Genomic DNA, 22,968 nt, shown 5'->3' with positions numbered 1-22,968 from the left:
CTCGAATGGATGTTTTGGCTATAACTGATGGCCTCCAGGCTGCACCCCCATCCAGGAGATGCATCCTGTTGTCACATGCTATCAAAATCATAAAACTATCCGGCCGGCGGGTCCTTTGTCCGCTAATAGACTCCGCTTTCCACTCTCCACTCTCCGTCTTCCTTTCGCGTTTTTGCCAATTTCGCTTTTCCGTCGGAGGAAATCATTTCTGTTGTATCGAATCTTTTGTTGCTTCCTTCGCTTTTTGTTTCGACTCTGGATTCTTTGTATCTTCCGTGTCTGCCAGACGGCAAGTCTGCGTCGAGTGTGTCCTGAGTGTCCTTAAGTGCAGTCTGTCCATTTGTCCTGACTCCTGGCTCCAGAGCTCCCAAGGAAGAGATGCTGGAAGGGGTATCCCAGAGATTAGTGTCCAATGAGACGGGGAATCTTTAAAAGAACAGACGGAGAGAAACTCGTTTAAGCTGGAATAATAATCGAATAAAAAATTCTGTTGTCGTGCCCTGACCCCTGATCCCTGATCCGGTATTCCCACTCCCCCTCCGTTACGCTCCACTTGAAAGTGTCACAACAAGTAAACAGGGGAATCCTCTCCCACTGCTGCTGCTGCTGCTGCTGTAATGAGAGCTCGCTAATAACTCAGACCGAAGTAAATGAGAAAATCAAATAAAAACAAGTTAAAACTTCCGTGAAAAGCGAAGAAATGGAATAACAACAATTAGGAAGGAGAGGGCGACGGGAAAAAAAGAAGGAAAGTACGGAGGAAAACCCTCGTGCGCTCGCATTTTTAAGCAGTCGAGTAATTACACGTTTAATTGCGAATGGTCCCAGGCAGAACGGAACCCCAGAAACTCCAAGGTTCGGGACAGGAAAAAATATGCCATGAAGGACAAAAAAAATTACTTAAAATTCAGACATAATGAAAACTGTTGAGGAAATTATGCTAATTCCATAGGAAAAACCAACGCCCAGAGGTGGAGTCCAGGTCCAGGTCCAGCTCCAGCTCCAGTTGCTGACGGCTTCGTGTGCTGTTCCTTGTCCAGCCTCACTCATTACGTGTCCTGCCTTTCAAAGCGACGACTAGTAAAGGAAGGAAGGAAAGAAAGAAGGAGGTTATTCAAAAGTAAAGGCCGAATTGAAAGTTCGATTTATGCAGCTACAAATTCACTTAGCTATGCAGAGTGTTCCTCCATCCCCAATCCCGCGAAGTATTCCTTGATGTACGCACATTTTTGGTTCCATTTATTAGATTTCCTCTTAGCTTCAGCTCCAGGTTCAGCCTCGGCTTCCTGCTGCCTGCTGCAGCGGTCCCACCCCTCGGGTCCATTGATTCTTTGTGTATTTTTTTTGGGGCGCATTTTGCCTGAATTTGTAATTAGCCACGGGGCAATCTCCAGGGGGAGGTTGGGGGCAATTGCGTTAGGGGTGGAGCGAATTAGAGTCCTCAAAAATTGGACGAATTGGACATCATTCTGTAGAATTACTTTCCTTTCTTGGAAGTCCCAAAATATCTTTGCACAGATACTTGACAGATCTATTCGTAAATATCATATACGACATCATCAGGCAGTAGAAATGGAAGCTAAAGAATACTCCAAAGTTGATTTGGCTCTCTCTCCGTTTAATCTGCCGTCCAGGGTAATCCAAGGTCTGTCCTGTCCCATTTACTCACTAATTAGGATAAACCTTCCTCACGCTCAGTGCTCTTGCTTCTCTGCTCCGACTCCACCCTCAGAGAGGACAGGCCAGGACTTGAGTCGAGTTGATTTGTGTAAATATTTTTAATTATGAATGCGCTGCGTTGTAATGACTTTGTATTATTCAGATCCGAGCCTCAGACAGAGCTCTCCCCGGGGCTAATCCCGCGCCTGGACACTCGCGGACAGTTGCGAGATTCCCACGTTCCTCCTCCTGTAGTCTTATCGGCAGACTCCACCACAGCCCCAGCTCCTGCCCCTGCCACGACACAGCATTAAATGATTAATAAAAGTTATCATCAATTCGGCGAGCGAGTCAAATTTGTAACCGAACAAAGGAGATGCAGTCCATCCAGCCATGCAGCCATCCAGCAGCATCCATCCATTGTGACAATATTAATTTTCGGTAAAATGCGCACTAAAATTCGCAGAAGCAAAGGGCAGGGCAGGGCAGGGCAGATTCCTCAGGAGGCTGCTGGGTCACGCCTCCCTGGCATAAAAATTCAAATTGTGGCATAAACATGCAGTTGCCACACACATTTCACATTTATGATGCTCCATGAGCGTGTCGCGGCCATAAGGCGAGAGATCAAATTGTATAATATTAATTTCTAATTGCATAAATTTTGCCTCGTTATCCGGCTGGATTCCTGTCATTTTGCTGGCATTTACGATTTCTGGCTCCTTTGTGGCTGCATCATAAAAATTAAAGCGCTCCAAGGTGTCTATCACGATTCTCCTTGGGTGTCTGCTTCAGTTTCGGTTCGGTTCGGTTCGGCTCGGTATCAGTTTCTGCTTTTATTTTTATTTGCCGGTCGCAATGCCACACAAATAAAAAAATAAAAATGGGGAAAGACAGCCATCAAATGTCGAGTTAAAATGTTTTATTATTTCACTTTATGCCCCTCAAACGACGTGAGTTCGACCGGCTTTCAGGATCCAGAGACAATTGCCAAATGGTTTATTGTTTCTGGCTGCTCTGCGGAGCGTTGATAAGTCTCTCTCTCTCTGGTAAGACAAACATTGAAGGTCCCCCCTTGGGGGCTGATGTCTTAACGGGGCAATATCTTTTGAAATTGTTATTAAAATCGCAAAGCGATAAGCTGCCAGGGATCGGGATAAGTACACGCTCCCTTGTTGTTGTATCTTTGTGCAATTATTTTGATTTGCCGCGCTCGACTGATGCTGAATTTAAAAGTAAAACTGAAACAGGAACCGAATGTGGCCTTATCGCTTTAGTTATCGATTTATTATCATTGCAACGTTGTTGCGGATTTGCTTGTTTGTTTTTTATTCGCACGGAAAATGTTTTCCCGCTGATACGTGACAATTGTCGGGTCGGGACCGGGACCGGGAGTGGCGCCAGTCAGCGGTGCTCGTCAAACGCTAAATGCCCTGATTAATCCACTTGCACCGCCTCATGCACCTCATACGTGAATGACGGAATAAAGTTTTCGCCCCGAAATGAAACTGTGACAGCGACTGGGACGGAGTCTAGGTCTGAGGCAGGTATCGCCCTACGTGTGCACACGCTGATTGCATTTACGTGTTGTCACCTCTACCCCCTCTTCCATGCTACCCTTCCGCCTTCAGGGCCCCCTTCCCCGGTAAGTATCGGGATTCACTCAGCGACTAAAAGCATTGCCTGCTCCAATGGAGGCAACCGCACGCAGCCATTGATAAGCAGCTCGAGGTCTGCCGTAGAACTTACCCCGTCGAGTCAGCCAGGCAGCCTGCAACTTGCAACTCCATTAGACAACAGCGCGACGAGACGTGGCAAAGTTCGGGCTAATCAGATGCAGTTGTAATTACAAAACTCTCTCAGAGCGAACACAAGAAACAAACGAGGAGCCAAATGGGATTAGATGGGGCAAGTGGCGTGGCAGGTGGAACAGAAAGCACCGTTTCCTGTCGAAGAACGATGAAAGTTCGGAGTGTGCTAGGGAGAGTGGGGCAACGCTGGCGTATTTAAGATGTTCTCCAAATGAATCCCACTCAACTTGAAATGTAGATGGTATTTGCTAGTGAAATCGATATGGGCTTAAAAGGATTAAGAATATAATCTAGGTATAGCTCTACCAAATATTTATAATAATCGCTATAGTTCTGACACTACAAAAATACAAATGTACAAGTATTATAGATATAATCCCATTCAGATCGAAAACTATGAATTGGATTCTATAGATCTTCGTTCCACCTCAATTGCAATTTAGATAACCTCCAAAATGATTCCGAACGAGAATTCAGTGCAATCGCCAGAGACTCCTTCCACTTTCCACCATTCAAATCGAACCTTTATTGGGTGCACGCATAACAGGGATTTCAGCGAGGCAATGAACAAACCGCTGCACCCCTAGGCACCCCCAAATATATCTATGCCTGGATCTCGGAATGAGAGCTTTTGGAGAGGGAGTGGGAATGGGACAGAGACAGAGGCACGTCGGGAATTCTTGACTTTGAGTTTGGGCAAAGTTTAAGTAAATCTGCTTATCTTGTTCGAAACTTTTCGCACTACGTGCCGCCGTCGCGACGCTGGTCGCGGTCGCAGTCGCTGTCTTTTGTTGTGGGGCTATTCCCATATCCCCCCTCCCACCATCTACTACAGACCCCTACTGCTGCGCCAAACCTCCCACCTATTCAAAGTGGAATGAACAGTTGTCATGCTGTTGACGCCTAGGCATTAACCTGGTCAAGTCGTGGATTCCGTATCGCAGGGGTCGCTGTCAATCATCCGAAACGTGCGTGAAACGCTTCTCGTCTCTTGTCCGCTGTTACCAGGGCCCTTCTCCAAGGCCCCATCGAGTGGAAATTAATTGAAATGTTCGCTCCCGGCGCCTAGACTGCACCTGGAATCCTTACTAACATTCGTTAACCCTGAGTGCACGGCGAATTTGCAAGTGTCTAGGATGTGGGGGTGGTGTAATGGTGTAATGTTCTGTTGACATTGCATTAGTGCCAGACAACGAGGGAAATTGCACTGGGAATGGGAATGCCAAAATAGCTTTAGTTTTTTGGGATTGTAAGATCCATTTAAACTTTAATGTGTATACCATATTAATCGAGATTATATGGATTCTAGTATACAACACTCTTAGTAGGAACATGCCCAAGGAACATACCCCTGGAAGTGCTAAGATCTTATTTGAAGGGTTATCCCATCTGTATATGGCTCTTGGCTCTTTCCTCCACTTTCGGTGCTTGTACCCTCTCTGTTGTGATCTGACGGCTATCATTAGAAGTTAAGCTCCAGTTTTAGGTGGAGAATCCAACTCTTTAAGCGCATCTGGCGCTGCCTCCACGCCGGCTCCTTCCACTGCTACTGGAGCTGCGAAGCACAGAAGCTGATCCACATGGCCAAGTGCAAGTGCATGGCCCAATTTATAGTCAAATGCTAATTTCGTTGGCCATGTCCTCGCACAAAGCGTGAATTGCTGTAGTCGCTCCCGATTCCACTGTTGTGTCGGTCGGTGTCGGTGTTACTCCGCGCTGGTTTCGGGCTGGTGGCTGCAATAACTCGTCTCGGTCTCAGGGTCCATGTCCATGTCCATGTCCGTCTACGACTGCAGCTGCCAGATGCCTCGGCTCTGGGCAGAAGCAACTTTGTGGCTCCCGGTAATCCTTGTTGCAGTTGTTGTACGCGTCTCGTTTTTGCCATTAATGCCCATCGCTGCCACAAAGCAAAGGGGCAGGAACGGGAAAAAATGCTATTATCTTTTCAAATTGTCTGCCAGGCAGGAGAGGAACAGCATGAACAGGAGTAGCATGAGCAGGAGCTCCAGGAAATATGGATTAAAACGTTGCCAGTGGCAGGCAGCTAGTGGCGGTGGCGGTGGCGGTGGCGAAGGATCCTTGTGTGGCTGCCGCGTTAACTTGATTTTTTAAGTGCCTCTCCGTCCGCCTAGCCGATTACAGTTCTTCCACGGCTCCGTCTCCGTCGCGGGCTTCCCATTTTTCTCAATTTTTTGCATCGCTTTTCATTTCTGCTCATGCATACAAAATTAGTGCCGGGATAGGCACGGGAATTGTTGCCCGGAGAAGCGTTTATGGCTTACAGCGAGTTAATCGCCCTGTCATCGTCGGTCGTTTGTTGGACTTGCCGCAGTGGCAGTGGCAGCGACAATTGTGTGGCTCAGTGTTCGGAGCACTTGAAGTAAGCGGCTTAGGATGCTGGAATCGCGCTCGGATTCCCAGCGAATCTCCAGACACGAGACTTGAGACTTGTCGATGGAATTGTCGCAAATGAAAATGGTACCATTGTACACCCATGCCCAGCCTTCAGTGGCTGTCCTTAAATATTTGTTCCCTGCAGTCGTAGAGTGCAAGGAAGGGTTCACTACGTTCCTTTATATAAATAAAATAAGCTTCTTGAAGCTTCTTAAAATAATCGACTGCAGCTCGAAACTGTTCAAGAGGAACTTTCTTTGGAGCCAATCAAGACGAATCTGTATATCAATACTATCAATATACATATCTATAAATGATGCACATAGATTCATGATGAAGTTCCCATTAGGAATATTTCCTTTTCCTGCAACTTAAGCACATCTCAATAGCGCCTGTCTAACAGTTGGAATACCCTACTGCGAGCACATACAATATATCGTTCTTCCTTATTTCCTGTTGAATTCTGTTGATTTTTAATCAACTACTTGATGCCTGCCATCACGTTCCACTGAGTGGGTGTGTCGGGGTCATAAAAACTGATTTTAATGCTCTGCCAAACTATTGGGCAGCTCCGCTCCGCTCCCCACTCCCACTACCTCTGCCACTGCCACTGCCACAGCCACCGGCCAACTCTCTTCAGTCTTTGTCTTTTACAACCTTTTGTCAGTCGTTAATTTTTATGTTTATAGCGCAAATTCTCGCCTTGCTGCACACACGCTCACTGAATTTTCAAAAACCGCAAAATGACGCACCAATTGATGGGTAGGATGAGGGGGTGAAGAAGGAAAGGACAGACGGTGGGAGCACTTCGACGTCGTTCAAGGTAGTTAAAACAATAACAATTAGCTGCAAGCAAAGTCGTTGGCCACACACAGAAATTAATTAGCGAACCGAAGCGAGCTCGCTTCGAGGTTAGGTTGAGGCGTAAAAGTGAGGTTAGCTTGGTGCCAAATTGAGGTTAGAATAAGCTGAAACAAAGTAGAAATACGGCGAAATAAAGTCAATTATATATCGAAGAGGACGGAAAATCAGAAGGTCAATGTCTGAGCGAAGGTTACCTTTTTCCAAAAGTGAGCTTAAGTTCCTCCCAGACAAAATGCAATAAGTGATTCCGCAAAAAAAATTAAACTTAAATTATAGATCTGCGTGAACTGCAATGGACAGCAGGAGGAATCTAATCAAAGTAGTGAAAACTTTCGACCGGAAAAATTGCACACTGAAACTTTGTCCGCTTCTCCGGGCAAACTTTTCGCAAACTTGCTCTCTCTTTCCATCTGTAGGATGGGATGGGATGCCCTGCCCAGCCTGTCTCTTTTCCGGGCAGAATAATTGCTGAGCTGGAGCCAAAGCCAAAACTTAAACAAAAACGCAGACGTTAATGAAATTTCGATCAACTTTGGCCAGCTCGACTCCAACAATGAAAGGAGCAAAGGATTCTGCTTCAGGGAGAGGGAAAGCGAAAAATCGAGTGCAATTTTAGCAGACAAATCAAAACAAATTATGATTTATTGAATTTTAATTTAGTGCCAGTGCAGAAAATTTCCCATAAATATTTGAGGAAGCCAAAAACCGAACCAGAATCTGAATCAGAAGTTATGCTCATTGCCGTTCGGGTGAAGTGGCGTGGAGTGTGGAAGTGTGGAAGTTTTTTGGGTGTTTGCAACCCTCAGGGCGGACGGCCGGGCAGTCGACTGGAAGTACAGTTGCCGTTCAGCTTTTTAGCTCTGCGCGTGCCTGCCTCACGCACAATCAGAGACGGCGCGGAGCGAAGCAGCGGGAGCAGGATGGAAGCAGCTGCCAGGATGAGAGACGCGGATGAGATTAGGTCCTGGTGTGGGTTTGCCAAATGTGCGTGTGTGGATTGGTGTATGCAAATTGCTGGCCACATGTCATTTCTGACCATTTCCGCCCGAAGGCCCGCGTTAGCTAAGCCGAAAAACAACAACAATTACAATAGCAACCCCTTGCGAGGGTTGCTTTCCCTTTGCGAACTTTTTTGCAACTTGTTTTTACCTACTGACCTTGAAAAAGGAATTTCCATTTTAACATGCAAATTCAGTGCCTCCGAGCAGCTGAAGAACCAACCCACAAAGCACCCCATGGGGTGGATCGGGATCAGGTTGCCCGTGTCCCCCTACCTCTACCTATATCCACCGCTACCCCTGCTCTGCTCAAGCCTTGGCGAAATTGTGCAAAAATTTCATTATATCAAAACGGGGAAAAACAACAAAGAAAGAGAGCCAGAGAGATTCGCTCGCTTATCGCCGAGTCGAGTCGCTTATCGCGCCACATGGAGCAGATCCATTAGTCAATCATCTGTCTGTAAATATGTGCAAACCCCGTACCTATTACCGATTTGATTGCCCGGCTAATCGAGCAATCCCTGAGGTAATTTGCCTCCTATGCATGCACAAATTGCTCGGGGAGCTATCGATTTCACTTGAAATCTTCCCTCAAGTCAACTCTTCCTTATGCAAATCGCTCTACTAGGCACAATCTGCTGTTGTTTGCATCAGGTATATTGGGCTGGATGGGAACCTCAAGGGAGGGATGGCGACAGGGATGGGATGGGTTCTCGAGTAAAATATATAATGAAGTTCAAATAGAGAATTACCGACTCCATTGGCCTTTATGGATATATGTAGTACTATTTCCACAATTTCCTGAATTTAAACATCAACCTAACATGTAGCATACGTTCCCAACTCTTCGTTTTCTGAACTTTGGCTGAAACGTATTCATCGATGAAGATTCCCTTGCAATAATTTTAAATATTTTCATTATTTCCAAATATTTGTTAATGAAAAACGGCGGATAATATGGCTTTATGCTTGGCCTGTCTGCGTTCTCACTGGGAACGTGGCCCAAACAATGGCTGGAGAAGACTTTTCATTAAAATTTCACATGCTAAAGGAGTGTGCCGGGGGAGAGGTGCGAGAAGACTACAAGCGAGTGCGGCAGAGGAAGGAGACGGCAAGGATTATTTATGGGGAGCCGGAAGCTGTCGGCGCAGCTGCCTTTCAGTGGCTGCAAATGGCATTGCAATAAAACGAAATTAAATTGCTATTTTGCATACATATTATGTGTGTCCCGCATGTCCAGGACACACTCGAACACATCCCGCACGCAGATGGGCTTCATATTCATATCCATATTCATACTCATATTGTCTGGCAGCCGAATCCTTTGACAACATCTGGCCCCTGAAAATAGTTTGCAGCCTCCGTTCAACCTCCGACAACCTCAACCCTTTGTAATTGCTCGACGCGTTATTAAAATGCATAAATTAATAGAAATTTTGGGGGTAAAGACACCTTTTTATGGCGTCGACTCGACCTGCACCATGTGGGGATTGCTCCGGAAACGGTTTCCGAGCCACGTAATTTGTGATGGCTTATGGCATAAACAATTACGTTTAGAGAAAGTAAGATCCTGGCCAAATGCACCACAAATGACCACAATTATGGAACCCTCCTTTCGAGTCGACGGTCCGCCAGCATCTATCCGCAAATCAGGGCAATTAATATTAAGTGGATTATTATTTAATGACCATTGCACGCACTCGGAGACAATGCCCCGCCCTGGACCACCACCAGAACCCACCATCCAGCTCAATCTCATTCGGTCCCAACTGTTATGATCCCAAATGGAGTTTTAGTTCCTCTTATGGCTGTCATATTCTAATTACATCAGAGCACGCAGTTATTACACGGATTCGGGCTGCGATTTGATGACTCCTGACCTCCCCGGCCCACCTCCTCGAGTAGTTATTGCGGCAAATGAACGGCATTAAATGGCAAATTGACGTTCATTTCACGTGCTAGTGGACCATATCGGGATGTGATATGGCAGACAAAGTCCTCATTGAATGGGCGTCGCTAATTGATAAATTGCCCTGATGCGTGGCTCGACTCCATACGGCAAATGGAATGAGCTCCAATATGTACATATGTATGTATGTCCCCGAAAGTACGAGTATTTTCACAACAGCAGAGGAGGCAGGAGATAAGGAAACTGCGATGCAGATTCAGGCACGGAGAACCCGGAGAACTCTGGCACCAGCCTTACGTAACATGGTGACACTCTATCATAATCATCGTCATCAGCGAGGTCGTCACCAGAGGCTGGTCCCTTTCCGGCTTAGTCAGCAGTCCGGCAATATGGCGGCCCTGCCCCTGCACTGGAGTTCACCCGACCAGGCCCAGCCGTGTGCAGTAGAAAATGATAAGCTGGAAAGAGAGAGAGGGAGAGAATTTTCCTCCAAACATGACGTGGAATCCCGCAAACAATGAAAAGAAACGTGGCACCCTCCTATCTGTCACTGATAAGATAGTCAAGCTCCTTTAAGCTTCTGTGATTCTTCGAGAGATTACTTTCTGGTCTCTATGATTTTCCACTGGCTGTTATCGATTAAAGTTGTCAGATTCCATATTCCAGTCATCATACCGAACCCAATGATCATTGGCTTTTTGAGGACAGCCGTTCTTTAAAAATACTACTCTCCTGACGGTTCATGCGGTTCATTCTAAGACATCTGTACAGTAGAACAAATTCTACCGATCTTTGCCCACTCCATAGTGTTTCTCAATTATATGATCCATTGAATTATTATATGCATTGTTCGGCGCTCTTTACGAGTACAAAGAACATACAAAGTAGTTCCTCCATTGTTCGGGGTACACACAAAGAGGTATCCAAAGTACAACCCCGGCTGTGTTGCTATCAGCAATCGGGGGAAAACAAACCCCCAAGAGGCAGCTGTCAGAGCGAAGATCCGAGATCCGAGACGCCCACCAATAGTCGCAACCAGACCAAATTTTATCAGTACGCAGAATGCTGACTTAGCGACCGAATAATCTGTTTTCCAAGTTGATATTGTATTTTGTGTTGTGTTTATTTGTTCACTCGGTAATATACATATATGTTAAAGATACATTTGGGCGAACTTCGCTAACTTATTTATGATAACATTATCACAATCATGGTGCGAGTTTGAATGGAGGAAAACCAAGGCGAACCATGGGCCCCGGACGAGGCCAGTGTAAATAATTAGAATGGCTACTTCTGATAATGCTGTTGTTTCTGCTGCTGCTGTGCACTGCGATTTATTGCGGATTGAACGGGGGAAACAAATCAATTTAAAGGTGATCGAAAGGCAACGCAGTGCGGAATTTAGTAGGGAAGATGAGTGTAGATTGTGTGGAGCGGGAACGCCTCTTACTGCTTCTGCAGATACTCGTCGAACAGGTAGATGGACAGGGATGGGTCCGGCACCTTCATCAGCTTGGCGAGATCATTGGCGTAGCCGGAAAGCTTGCGCACGGAATCGGCCTGCTTGCCCAGGTACTCCTCCTCCATGTAGTGAGCCATCTCGGGGTCGCGCTCGGTGGCGTGGATGGCACGGGTGTGGATGTGGGTGGCGCCGGTGGCCAGCTGCTTCTCGTTGTCGAGGGCCAGGGCCAGGGAGTGCAGCTCGTCGACCTCCAGAGTGGGACGCTGGGTGCTGACGGAGGCGGCCGACTCGTGACGGGTGTTGAAGTCCACGATACCACCGCGCTTGGTGATCTGCTTGATCAGGGCAATGCTGTCGTCGAAGGAGCGGTCCGAGAGTCCCTGGTACAGCTTTTGGAAGCCGGGACGGTTCTTCTGATACGAGTTGAAGTGGGTGGCCAGGAGCAGGTACTCGTAGGACTTGGTCAACTGGGAGTTGATGTAGGCCTGGACCTCGGGCTCGACGTGCTCGATGCCGGCGAAGCGGGCATTACAAATCGAGTTGCCTGCGTCGGAAGAGGGGGGAAGGAAATAAAAAGTTATATAAAGATTTGTCTCATTGAGGAAGTGTCAGGAGAGACAGGGGGTGTAAGGTTAAGCTTACTTTCGCCTGTGAAAAAGCCCGTGAGCGCTTGTTTATTTGCATAAAATTCAAAGGCAAGAGAAACAACACACAATCATATCAGTTAGGTTCTCTTCACATGCACTCTCTTTTTCACTCGCTCTTTTGTTACTCACCAGAGAAGGTCGACGAAGAGCAGGCGGTAACCACGCTGTTGTGGCAATACTCTTCCTCTGCCTGGGACAGTGCGCCGAGGCTGGCAATCAAAGCGAATGCAACGAGCAGTTTCATCTTTGTTAAATTACTAAAAGCAGAAAATTGGTGGGCTTATAGGATCAGTTTCACAATATCACAGATTAAAAATCTAAATCGGATAGAAAAGTCTCAGGCGAATGTGTTTTGTCTCGTTCGAAATTCCGTTTTTGCGTCGTAATTTCTTGAATTTTCCATGCACCTCTCTCTCTCGCTCTTTTACAACAAAACCACCACCACTGTCACCAGCAATAACTGCTTCGCTTCGAATTTCGATTTTAGAGCAAGTTTAAGTTGAGGATCTCCTCGACAGACCCACGGAACTCACACTAACTAAACTAATTGACTAAACTCACTTTAGATTGTCGCAATGAATTCAAATTCGATTTTCAGCTGCTTTGTGGGTTCTTTATGTGCTGCTTGGTGGAACTCAAATCGGGAACTGCTGTTTATAGCGTCGCGTTTGCCTCGTTTCTATGCGGTCGATACTGCTGCTGAGAGCGTGCGCCAGTGTGCGTGAGTCTGTATGGGTATTTGTTGTTTTGCACTCGTCGTTGTCCAAGTCGCCTCTCTTCACGTTCGGATTTTCGTTGTCAGTCAAATACGGTTCAGGCAATATGGCCGCTCCGCTGTGGTTGCTGTTGTTTTTTCATGTGACTCATGTGTTCTCTCGCACTGGAGCGTTAGTCAGGGTTGTCAGCGTGTGCAAACTTGGTGGTTTCAAGTGGCGTAGATCTTTATCAACTAGTAGGGACGGACTTGAGCCAATTTTGAAAATATCAGAAAGATCTCCACGTTATATGGAGAAACCAAGAATTTATGTAACATATAGGATGTGTATAATTATCTTTGGCAAATTCTTGGATTGGCAGCTGTCACTTGCTGCCGCGTTGCCCTAGCTGATAATGATCGAAGTATTGATTGATCCCGCGACAAGTCGTAGGAATTATATTGTCAGTCAGTATCGATACGCGAGAAATCCATGCGCCTGGCAACCCATGACGTGTTCTTCTCGCACACAACCAAAACAAAAACAAAGAACAGCTGACGCTGAATCAAGAGCGGCCATTTGACGCCATATTGCATTTGTCGGTCCAGAGAAGAAATTTTCACATTGAGGACGTGTGTATTAAATTAAGTGCCCGAATTATCTAGAATTTTCAATTATCAGTGTATTACAAATAGCCGCCTCAACAAAGCAGCGACGACATGTTGAATAGATAAGAGTGCACACTCTCCCACACACACACACACACACACACACACACGCAAAAGGCGAGCGAGAAAGAGCGTCGGTCGGAGCGCTTAAAAGTGTTTTGTACGCCACAGGCATTCACAGTTCGCATTCACGTTTCCAATAACGAACAAAGCATAAGCATTACCGCAGCAAAATCGTCGCCGAGCAGATTATTCTGTCAAGTCAAGAAGGTACTGAAAGTAAAGCCCCATTTAGTCAAAAACCGAGCAAGCGTCGCCTTCTATGCCAGTGTGTGTAAAGGCACTTTGACGGACAGCAGCCGGACCCAAATAATCAGTTTCAGATTCCGATAAAGTCTAGTGTGGGTGCGCCTATTTAACATTGGCAACCTCCTCGAGACGCTTCATTCTCATTCTCGTGCATCTACCACATACAACGTTTACTCAACGTGACAATTTGTTCTGTGATTTCGTGTAAAGACTTTCCTGAACCCAAAACCGAAGAACAAAGATGGTGAAATTAATTGCAAGCCTTCTGGTGCTGGCCGTGGTGGCCCAACAGGCGTACGGAGACTTTAAATGTGAGTATTTTGTGTTTGTTTAAACAAAAGCAAGGGAAAACGGTGGAAAAACAATAAAATTCGACGCAATAACACCAAAAGGCCTCGCCAAGAGAGCGGGAGAGCATGCGCGCTAAGAGAGTCGCTCTTTAGTTGTGCTCTTTGTGCTCGCTCTTAAGCCCAGCAAAACGAGTAATTTCACAAGTTTGTTATTTGTTATGAAAATTAATTCAGCCAAATGCTTCCGTTTCGTTTTTGGAGAAATGGAAACCAGTTTGTGGATTTGATCATTATTTTAAAATCAATTTCCATATTACGCGAGTTTTGCTTTCATTTCACCGAGTAACGGGTCAAGCCCAGCTGTATTTTGCACACGGCCGCTGTCGCCAGCTTAGAGCTGTGCGAGGGAGATAGCAAACTTTTGCACACGGCTCCACATCAAAACAAATGCCGTTGCTATGGCGGCGAGTGTTGCGCACGTTACCAACCTACAGCAACGCCAAAGAGAGGGTATTGCCTCTGAGAGCGCGAGAACTGCCCACTGCAGTTTGCACACGTTCTCCTTGTTCTAGAAAGGTTTATGCAATACCAATACCAATCCACCTCCCCCTTAGCCTTAAGCAAGAAAGATAGCAAGAGTTTCGCGCCAGTGCAAAGGAACGAAGGGAAAAAGCTAAAGCAGAATAATGACCATGGTCAAGATCAAATAGTGAAGAACGATGAGTACAGTGGCGAGTGCAAAGGTCTTTAGTGAATTAAGCATAACAAATGTTAGCCGATGACGATACCTGACCGAATTCTTTTCTTTCACAGGCTCGCTGGAGGTTCCCGAGATCCCCAAGGGCTGGATGGACTTGAAGGACGGCTGCCTCAACGGAATGCGCCACCAGATCCAGGAGGAGATCAACGCTTCCTACCAGTACCTGGCCATGGCCGCCTACTTCGCCCGCGACACCGTCAACCGCCAAGGCTTCGCTGAGAACTTCTTCAAGGCCGCCAAGGAGGAGCGCGAGCATGGCTCCAAGCTGGTTGAGTACCTCTCCATGCGTGGCCAGCTCACCGACAGCGTCAGCAACCTCATCACCGTGCCGGTTAGTATCAGATAATAGGGTATCTGCGGGGTGGTTCCGAAACTTATGTATCACATCCCTTATCCAGACCGTAGCCAAACAGGAGTGGAAGGATGGTGCCGCCGCCCTTGAGGATGCTCTCGAGCTGGAGACCAAGGTCACCCGCTCCATCCGCAAGTTGATCCAGACCTGCGAGGGCAAGCCCTACAACCATTACCACCTGGTGGACTACCTCACCGGCGTGTACCTGGAGGAACAGCTCCACGGACAGCGCGAGCTGGCCGGCAAGCTGGTTACCCTCAAGAAGATGATGTCCACCCACGGCGAACTCGGAGAGTTCCTGTTCGACAAGAGCTTGTAAAATGGTTCTCTCGTTCCCGTTCTGGACCACCCACACCACCGCCACCGTGGAGGAGGTGTCCGGTCACTCTTCAAACTTATCAGCCAGCAAATCGACTCCATCTAGTGTTCTGTTATCTATTTCGTTATCACCCGAGCTGAGACCCTTCCCAGAGTGTCCGCTATTAAATCACAAATTAAAGCTTCAGCTTTCATTCTCTTTGATTGGCACTAAATTCTCCCAATAAATTACCCGTTTCCTTCTGGCTCACCTCGGATCCACGGGGCACAGCAAAAACCTTAGAGTTCTGTTCTTATCAATCCACTCCTCAAGCTATCTAGTGCGAGAGCGGAGAGTATTATCAGTTCTATGAGTGGTCATTTACGCTATGGCCTATCGCTATTGGGAAGGGTCCAAAGCTCTGGTAGGGAGTTCAGCATTATGCAAGCGCCGAGATTCGCCTAGATATAAGTGACACGCGCAGGGAGGGATCATTTTATATAAGCCATCATGCAAAACTCATACGGTACATTTAATAAATATCTCTATATTTTTCTGTCAATTAGACCAGCAAGCTATAATAAAATAAACAATACACAAGATTTCGAGTTTCTTTTTTAATGGTGGTCATATTGGGTATAAATCAGCGGTTGACCTGACCCCATCTCGTAGGCATACGAAAATGTTCTGCTGCAAGCAAGTTTCATAGCACAAAGGTCGGCCGCTGTTCAGCCCAGATATAGCATAACAGGGCCAGATCCCATGATCATGGGAATGGGAACATTCAAATCGAAGGCGGAAGGCAAGTCGAATCGTACCTATTTTCCCATCAGCCAGGTTTGACAGTTGCAAAGCAGTATTGAAATGAAGTTCCATCCACAGATACTTGTGGATCACATTGCCACCAGCTACATAGCTGCTTCCTAACAATAAAGCTTTCTATGAAAACATACGATTTACCCTTTTATGTCCCCTGACAATGCACGTGATGAGCCGTGTCTGGGATCACGTCCCGCCTGTCCATCAGGGGCTGGCCAATGTCTAATGGTCTGCTAGCATCGCAAATTCCGTTTGATAAACGTCTCGGTCTTCCACTCCTTCCACAATATTGACCCTTTCATGTACTCCTCCATCCCCATCTCCCATCTGGCTTAATCTGATTTGAAAACACAAAAAGCCAACCATAAAGAGCTGAGATGGAGATGGACATGAACAGGGGCAAGTACAAGGAATAATTCATAAGTCACTTGTAAAAATGTCGTCCCTGGCCTCAGTCCACCCCAATTCTGTTTCTCTCCAGCTCTATCCTGGGTCGAGGGGCTGCGCCCGGGGCTAATGTGTGTTCGACTTCACCCTTTCGATGCCGCTGTCGATTCCCGTGATTGACAGGACATGGCATGCATTGAATTATGATAAATTGTGGCAACTGTCAAAAGGCGGTGATGATGGTTCCCTGTATGTCCTATTCGGGATGGCTAGCAGGCGAGCGTGACCATAGTGGATGCTCTGCTGGGTCGTATTTTAAACAATTTTATAAGCTAATATTTGAACAGATGTCCTGACCCGAATCGGGTTTAAAATTGCATCAATCCGACAATGGGCCGCAAATTTTTTGATAAGCGGCGCAAATATTAAGCGCAATTCGTTTGATTGACCAGAACTGTGGGAAGACGGAGGAGGATGGGAGTGAGGGTAGAGCTTGTCCGGCATACAAATGGACCATGACCACTAGGCCACTATCAATCTTGGCTAACGGATGGAAACTTTTGTTCATGGCTCTGGGCCGATTGGCCGATGATTTTTATTGCATTTTTTGCGTATGTTTTCATAAGGGATGGGGTTGGAGGAGGGAACGAGCCAATTTTGCTGTGAAATATTCCGGTCAGAGACGTGCGAGTGATTTATCCTGAACTGAATCCGAATATCATTCTGATAAAAGTTCCTCCACGCTTATCTCGCTGACATTTGTTCCCTGCTAGTTGACAAATTTGAAAAGGCCGACAGGCAATCGCCAGGACAATGGGCGTTCCATGAGATGTGGCATGGAAATGGGAAATGGAAAATGAATGCAGTCGGAGTTCCCTTTCCCAATTCTCTGTCGGAAGTCTGTCTGTGTTAGGATCCTGAACCACAGCGAACGGCACCGAACCGGTTCTGGCTTGAAGTGGTAGTCGCGAGTGCCGCAGGACATTCGCCGCCTGCCGCCGAGATATGATTTATGTCCGGGCAGTTCCTTTGTCTCGCACTCGTCTGCTCTGCTCTGCACTTTCTCTGCTTTCTCCGGTCTCCTGTTTACCGTTCTCACCATAAATCTTTGGCCGACCATCGAGGAGTGACAGGCGTAGCCCCCGGCTAAACCTACCGAACCGGTTGGTAGAAAAGGAGAAAGAGCCCGAAAGAGTCCAGAGGGATCAAGTACCTCCGATCGAAGTAAGAAATTTCTGCTCAAACAATAATTCAAGATACAACCGTAAACTAAAAACCAATCTTTTTCCTACTTTTGGTATGAAGATAAGTTAAGTGAATCTATCTAATCCTTTTATCGTATATTTCCTAAAGATCTGCTCTAGCTTTAACACCTTGGTTATAAGAAAAGAAAGTTGAAATATTGATGGGAAGATTTATGCTTTAGAACATTTTTGTCTTTCCTGTGCTCCTTGCACTTCCATTTTTCGCCAGCTACCCATTCACTTTCCCCCGCTCTCGCTCTCAATGAAGTTGTTCTCCAGTTAGGGATGCATCACGCAAATGATTAAAATTCAACAAACATCGAGCAGGACCAGGAAGGACTACGGATTGGCATTGTCGCACTGGCATTCCAGGCTCTCGACTCCAGCTACAGCTCCAGCTCAAAGCGTTATTGAAATGTCTTAGCAGCTGTCCAAACATGTCCCGTCCGTCCTCCAGTCCTCAGAGGTCCATGTTAAACCAAGTAGAGAGGAGGAGGAGCGAGTCAGGGATTTTGCTGATTTAGCATATTGACTCCTTGGCTGGTTCCCTGGCTCCCTGCCTGGTTCCTTGGCTCCCTGGCTGGCAAGGAGAAACTTATACAAGATTTATGTGGTCGACGCACGCCAGGCGACAGCCGAGATAAAAAGGATTCGTATAACTCACGCCCAGCCAGGACATCGAGGCAGTGGCTAGGGCAGGGGAGGCACAGGAACAGGAGCGGGTAGTGCAATAAATTGGATTTGCATATTAGCACACTGCCAGTGGACAACTGAGAGGGGGATGCGATGCTCAGGAGATGTCTGCACCCTTGGCCGCTCGGGAAATTCCGGGCGAGGACGGGGTGACCACTGACCTCCCATTTTGGCCGGGGGCGGCCATTAGGCAGAGGATCTTAAGTACGAAATCTTGCTTAAATTGGAAATAAATCATTAAAAATATGTCCGTGTGTGGGGAAAGCATCCTTTGAGCCTGAGCTGTTTGCTGAAAGGGTTTGCAACAATTTCCAGAATCTGTGGCATTCACATGTGGGGACGGATGTGCGATGGGGTGCCTGTAATTCCCTTTGATTTATAAAGATAACGACGCTGTGTCGTGTTTAATTTGAATGGTATAAAACAGCCTCCCCACTCTTTGGTATTTCCATAAATCCCGGGCGCAGTATCAAGTCCGAGTGGTCAGGCAAATATGACTTATGTGGCATGCGGCAAACTTTTCTAATTATGCATACCCAGACATATTACTTTCGACATAGTTCTTTGTCTTTCTTGTGTTTTATCTTGGGGTTTCGGAGGTGGGTGACATTTTTTAAGTGACCGTTTTCATTGACACAAGAGAGCAGCGAAAGTTTCGGCCACAAACTTTGCCGGGACATGAGACATGAGACGGAGATAAGGATAAAGCCCTGTCCTGTCCGGGGCGGCACTTTTGCTTTCCTCTGTTGTGTTTATTGCCGGTCCGTACCACTCTCCTTTCGTACAGTTCAATGGCCACAAGTATCAACTATGAATTTCCCCAGAGGGTCATTCCGTGGCGAACTTATGGACCCAGCTTAGGACCCGTTCCATTCACAGGTTCAGCTGCAGGTTAAGGTCCGGGACGAGGTCCCGCACTGTAAAGCGCCAGTCGGGAGGCCAGTCAAATAAAAAGCTGATTTGCATGCTCCTTTGCAGCTCCTGCGTCCGGACAGGGGGCATTAAAACTGAAGAGCACCGTCAGCATCGGGAGCAGGAAAATGAGGACAGGAGGAAGTATCCTCGACGTGTGAGGTTAAATAGATTTCATGTTTGCCCCCGCTGGTAGATGGTGCACATGGATGGGGATGAGGTCTTGTCTGTCTGCCTGTCGCACAGTTATGCCGCAGACATGGCTTGCTTTTGATTTAAGCGCATTGTTTGCGTTAAATATTTGCCATGCCGGCCACGCAGACAACTGCAGACGAGCCACGTTCCGCTTTCCACGTTCCGAGCTGGAGCCGGAGCCGGAGCCAGGACACAGCTGCGGCCAAGAGCTGCAAAGGCAAGTGGAACTCGACTCCCACTCTGCCGTACAGCTGGCAGCGTGACACGAGGAACCCTTTGGGGTCGAGAAAAAGGACTACGAGTATACCTGAAATAGTTTTCCAAATCTAAATAAATAGGTATGACTAGGACCTCAAAACAGACAGTCTTCTTTTCAATTTAATTGGAAAATCTGTGAAGAGCCGGACCAATCATTCCGTGGTTATATTCGTTAATCTCGTGCGAAGTTCTTTAAGCACGAGCTCATCTCTATGGTCTCTCGGCTAAGAAGCGAGCAATCCTCGCGTCTTGTTTGATTTCCGCTCCTTGACTGGCTGGGCACACAACCTTCGGCATCCTGGTTTCTTTGGCGCCTTCCCCCTGCCGCCAGCCGCCAGCCGCCTTCCGCCGTTCGCTCCTGCGGCCAAACAGCTTAAACTTCACACGCAGACACGTCTGCAGTCAAGTGGGACCAAAGGATGGGATGGGAGTGGGGGTCTGATTTGGGGTGGGGTCGGTGTCATGGAGGAGTTCCCATGAAGTGCATTAGTTGCAATTGAATTTGTACATTGTGCAGTCGCCGTGGCTTCGCTGGCGGGGGGAGTCCTTTCAAGTGCAATTTTGTTGTGAAATTGGATTCCATATTGTTAGCTGTCCTCGTGGTGGAACACAGCTGTGGTTTCCAGCACAGCCACTCCTTCTATGAGGGGTAAAAGTTAATTAGAAAGCCAGTCAGGTGCTTGGGAGCTGCTTGAGAGACGCTAATTGAACGGCCGCAGCTGGCACCTCTGGCCGGACTTGAGCCGCGATTATCGGATAAGGAAATCAACTCGAACCCATCCCATCCCATTCCATCCCATCCAATGCCATCCCCTGAGGGGCCAACAGCCAATTGGCAGTGAGTGATTCAGGCCCCACGGGCCTGCTTATCGAATGGCATCCATCAACTGTAGTTCACCCCTTTCACTGAAAGGGCCACACAATCCCACAATCCCACAACACATTGAAAGTAGTTCGGATTAGGTTCTTGATGGTTATAAGCGACAATGGTCGCACTTTATTGAAAGATTCTTTGTGTTCTGTTCTTCGAGAGTCTGTCTGCTCGGTCTGCTCGGATCCAGCTTGACCGCTTATACAAAATATACTCGTATATATATATATTTACTCGTAGATATATGTATAGATTTAGAAGTTTAATCGATTCGTAAGGTAGTACATAGTAAATGTTACATATTCCATATATTATTTGTATAGGTAGTATTATTAGTGTGTATTTTTAATAGAGACAAGTACGCATATCATGGATGATTTACGAGTATGTATGTATGAATGTGTTAAGTGCTAAAGGGGGATACGATATATGTTTTTGTTTTGTTTTTTTTTTGTTTTTATATGTGTGTGTATAGAATATTCTCTTCTTTTTTTGTATTATATGTTTTTTTTTTGTTGATGAATTTGTGATTCAATGATTCAATGCCAATGATTAGTGTGAATGATTGGTGTAAATGATGAGAGTGGATGATGAGTGTTCAAGTGTGTGTATGTGTCTGTTTTTTAGCTTAGAGAGACGCTGTGGCAGGGGTTATTGTATCTTTTAGCGGAATTCGATATTCGATATACGAAGCTTCTACAGAGTTGCATTCTCATATATGTTTTTGGGCATTTGGGTTTTTTCCTCTGAAGCAAAGTCGGGTGGAAACTATAGATCGAACAGCTTCCTTTTTTTCGTTAAAAGATCCTCTCACAATATAAAAACAATTTGTACTTTCGAAAAGGGGGGAGGGGCGCTTACTGCTACTGCATAATGCATACTGCTGCTATCTCTTTTGCTCTCGCTGCTTCTCCATTTGATTCGCTAGGGTTTTGCATAGGGTTCTCTCTTCGTCTCTTTCTTCTCTTTCGCTTTGTCTTTGTCTTTGTCTTGCTTTGTTACATAAGTGTAGGATGCAGGAGTGCTGAGGTTCATGTTTTTGTATCTTTCAATGTTGCTTTGTAATTTATCTTCGCTCTCAATCGTTTTCTCTATCGCTCTCTCTTTTGTATATTTGCTTTAGTTTTAACAAGGAAATCAAAGGATGTTCTTTTTCGCTTAGTAGGAAATACCATAAATATTACTCGTAATTACTTTCAACGCAAAACCCAAAATGGAGGAGTGCCGCACAAGACGGGGCCAGAAGGTAGGATGTATCTGTCTTTTCCCTGGCCTCTTTTTGGGTCCTGTCCAGGCCCCGTCCAGTGCAGTTCACATTTGTCTATTTAGCAAGTATTTTACTTATTTTTGGTTACTTTTCGTTTTATATGTAATGGTTTCTTTTTTTTTGTTTTGTTTTGTTTTGTTAAGTTTATAATGTTTTTGTGTTTTTTTTTGTATTTTGTTTTTGTTCAGGTCCAAAATCAAATTTGACTAATTCAAGGAATTAAAGTTTCATTGCATCTAAATTAGGTAGAGTGTACTTTGTTTTATATTATTATCTTATTATTTGCATAAATTTCCTTTTCAATAATAGAAACGAAACAAAAAACTTAAACAAAATTCCACTATGGCTGCCCTTCCGCTTCCGCTTTCCGCACTTTCTTCTCTTCTCTTCTACTCCACTCTCTTCTATATTCTTTCGCCATCTAACTTCCGTTTCCGTGCAGTGAGTGAGAAAGAGACAGAATACTAGTTTAACTAAACAAAAGAAAAATTAAACACAAAGTTCACGGCACGACTGTGCCAGTGCCCGTGCCCCCGCATCCTGCCTGTGGTACTGGCCGAGGGATGGGGATGGGGGATCCGCGGGTTGGGGCAGGGCAAGGTCCACGCCTTTACCTGAGCAGCAGAAATTCTTCTATGTGAGTAGGCGCGACCATACCCTGGACCCTTCTCTGGATCCCCAAAACCATTCATCGAGTCCTCCCGACAGGATATGGGAGACACGGTTCTTTTTGTTAAACGTGTGTATGTGTGTGGGTGTGTGTGTGTGTGTGTGTGTGTCGGTGTGAGTATGAGTATGAGTGTGTCAATGTGAGTGAGTGTGTGTGTGTGTGTTGGTGTGAGGGTCTATGAAATACTTATAACGAAACATACAAGGTTCAATAATGACGACGCTTCTCAAATAGAGTATTAAATAGTACAATGAAAACTTCATATACAATATATGCCATATATAATAGATATTCGATACTCGATACACGATATACGATATACGATACTCGTAGTGTGTAATAATGCAATAATACGTTTAAAAGATACACATAGATGTATACATATACAATATACTATACATAAATATGTACTCATGTACATACGTATAGTACTCCTCTTTCTGCTTTTGGATCTGAGCTTGGGTTCGATTCTAGGAGTTCGTAGGGCTTTTTGTGGGAATGGCAGCTTTGATATTTGGCAGCGTTTCTTGGTCTATATG

The 22,968-nt window shown here is 46.1% G+C and overlaps 2 protein-coding genes across 5 annotated transcripts; one reads left to right on the top strand and one right to left on the bottom strand.

Annotated features, from left to right (window-relative positions):
- Positions 1–10,741: 10,741 nt before the first annotated feature.
- LOC108156454 (ferritin heavy chain) lies at positions 10,742–12,414 on the bottom strand. Of its 3 annotated transcripts, none has more exons than XM_033388897.1 (4): positions 12,303–12,414; positions 11,871–11,998; positions 11,737–11,763; positions 10,742–11,638 (listed from the first exon to the last, which is right to left on the bottom strand). In XM_033388897.1, exons 2-4 carry the CDS (start codon positions 11,983–11,985, stop codon positions 11,079–11,081), a joined length of 702 nt encoding a protein of 233 aa, XP_033244788.1. In that variant the 5' UTR covers positions 11,986–11,998; positions 12,303–12,414; the 3' UTR covers positions 10,742–11,078. The 3 variants fall into 3 exon arrangements, with proteins under 3 accessions (XP_033244788.1, XP_033244789.1, XP_017143405.1); XM_033388898.1 differs by having other exon boundaries at positions 10,924–11,638; positions 11,737–11,742; positions 12,303–12,413; XM_017287916.2 differs by lacking the exon at positions 11,737–11,763 and having other exon boundaries at positions 10,924–11,638; positions 12,303–12,413.
- An 813-nt stretch (positions 12,415–13,227) lies between these two features.
- On the top strand, positions 13,228–15,715 carry LOC108156453 (ferritin subunit). Of its 2 annotated transcripts, XM_033388895.1 has the most exons (5): positions 13,228–13,374; positions 13,624–13,724; positions 14,318–14,446; positions 14,517–14,794; positions 14,862–15,715. In XM_033388895.1, exons 2-5 carry the CDS (start codon positions 13,655–13,657, stop codon positions 15,132–15,134), a joined length of 750 nt encoding a protein of 249 aa, XP_033244786.1. In that variant the 5' UTR covers positions 13,228–13,374; positions 13,624–13,654; the 3' UTR covers positions 15,135–15,715. The 2 variants fall into 2 exon arrangements, with proteins under 2 accessions (XP_033244786.1, XP_033244787.1); XM_033388896.1 differs by lacking the exon at positions 14,318–14,446 and having other exon boundaries at positions 13,259–13,374.
- Positions 15,716–22,968: the final 7,253 nt, after the last annotated feature.

The sequence above is a fragment of the Drosophila miranda genome, chromosome 2 (assembly GCF_003369915.1).
Source record: "Drosophila miranda strain MSH22 chromosome 2, D.miranda_PacBio2.1, whole genome shotgun sequence".
NCBI classification, from domain to species: domain Eukaryota; kingdom Metazoa; phylum Arthropoda; class Insecta; order Diptera; family Drosophilidae; genus Drosophila; species Drosophila miranda.
This window is presented reverse-complemented; position numbering and strand designations above follow the sequence as displayed.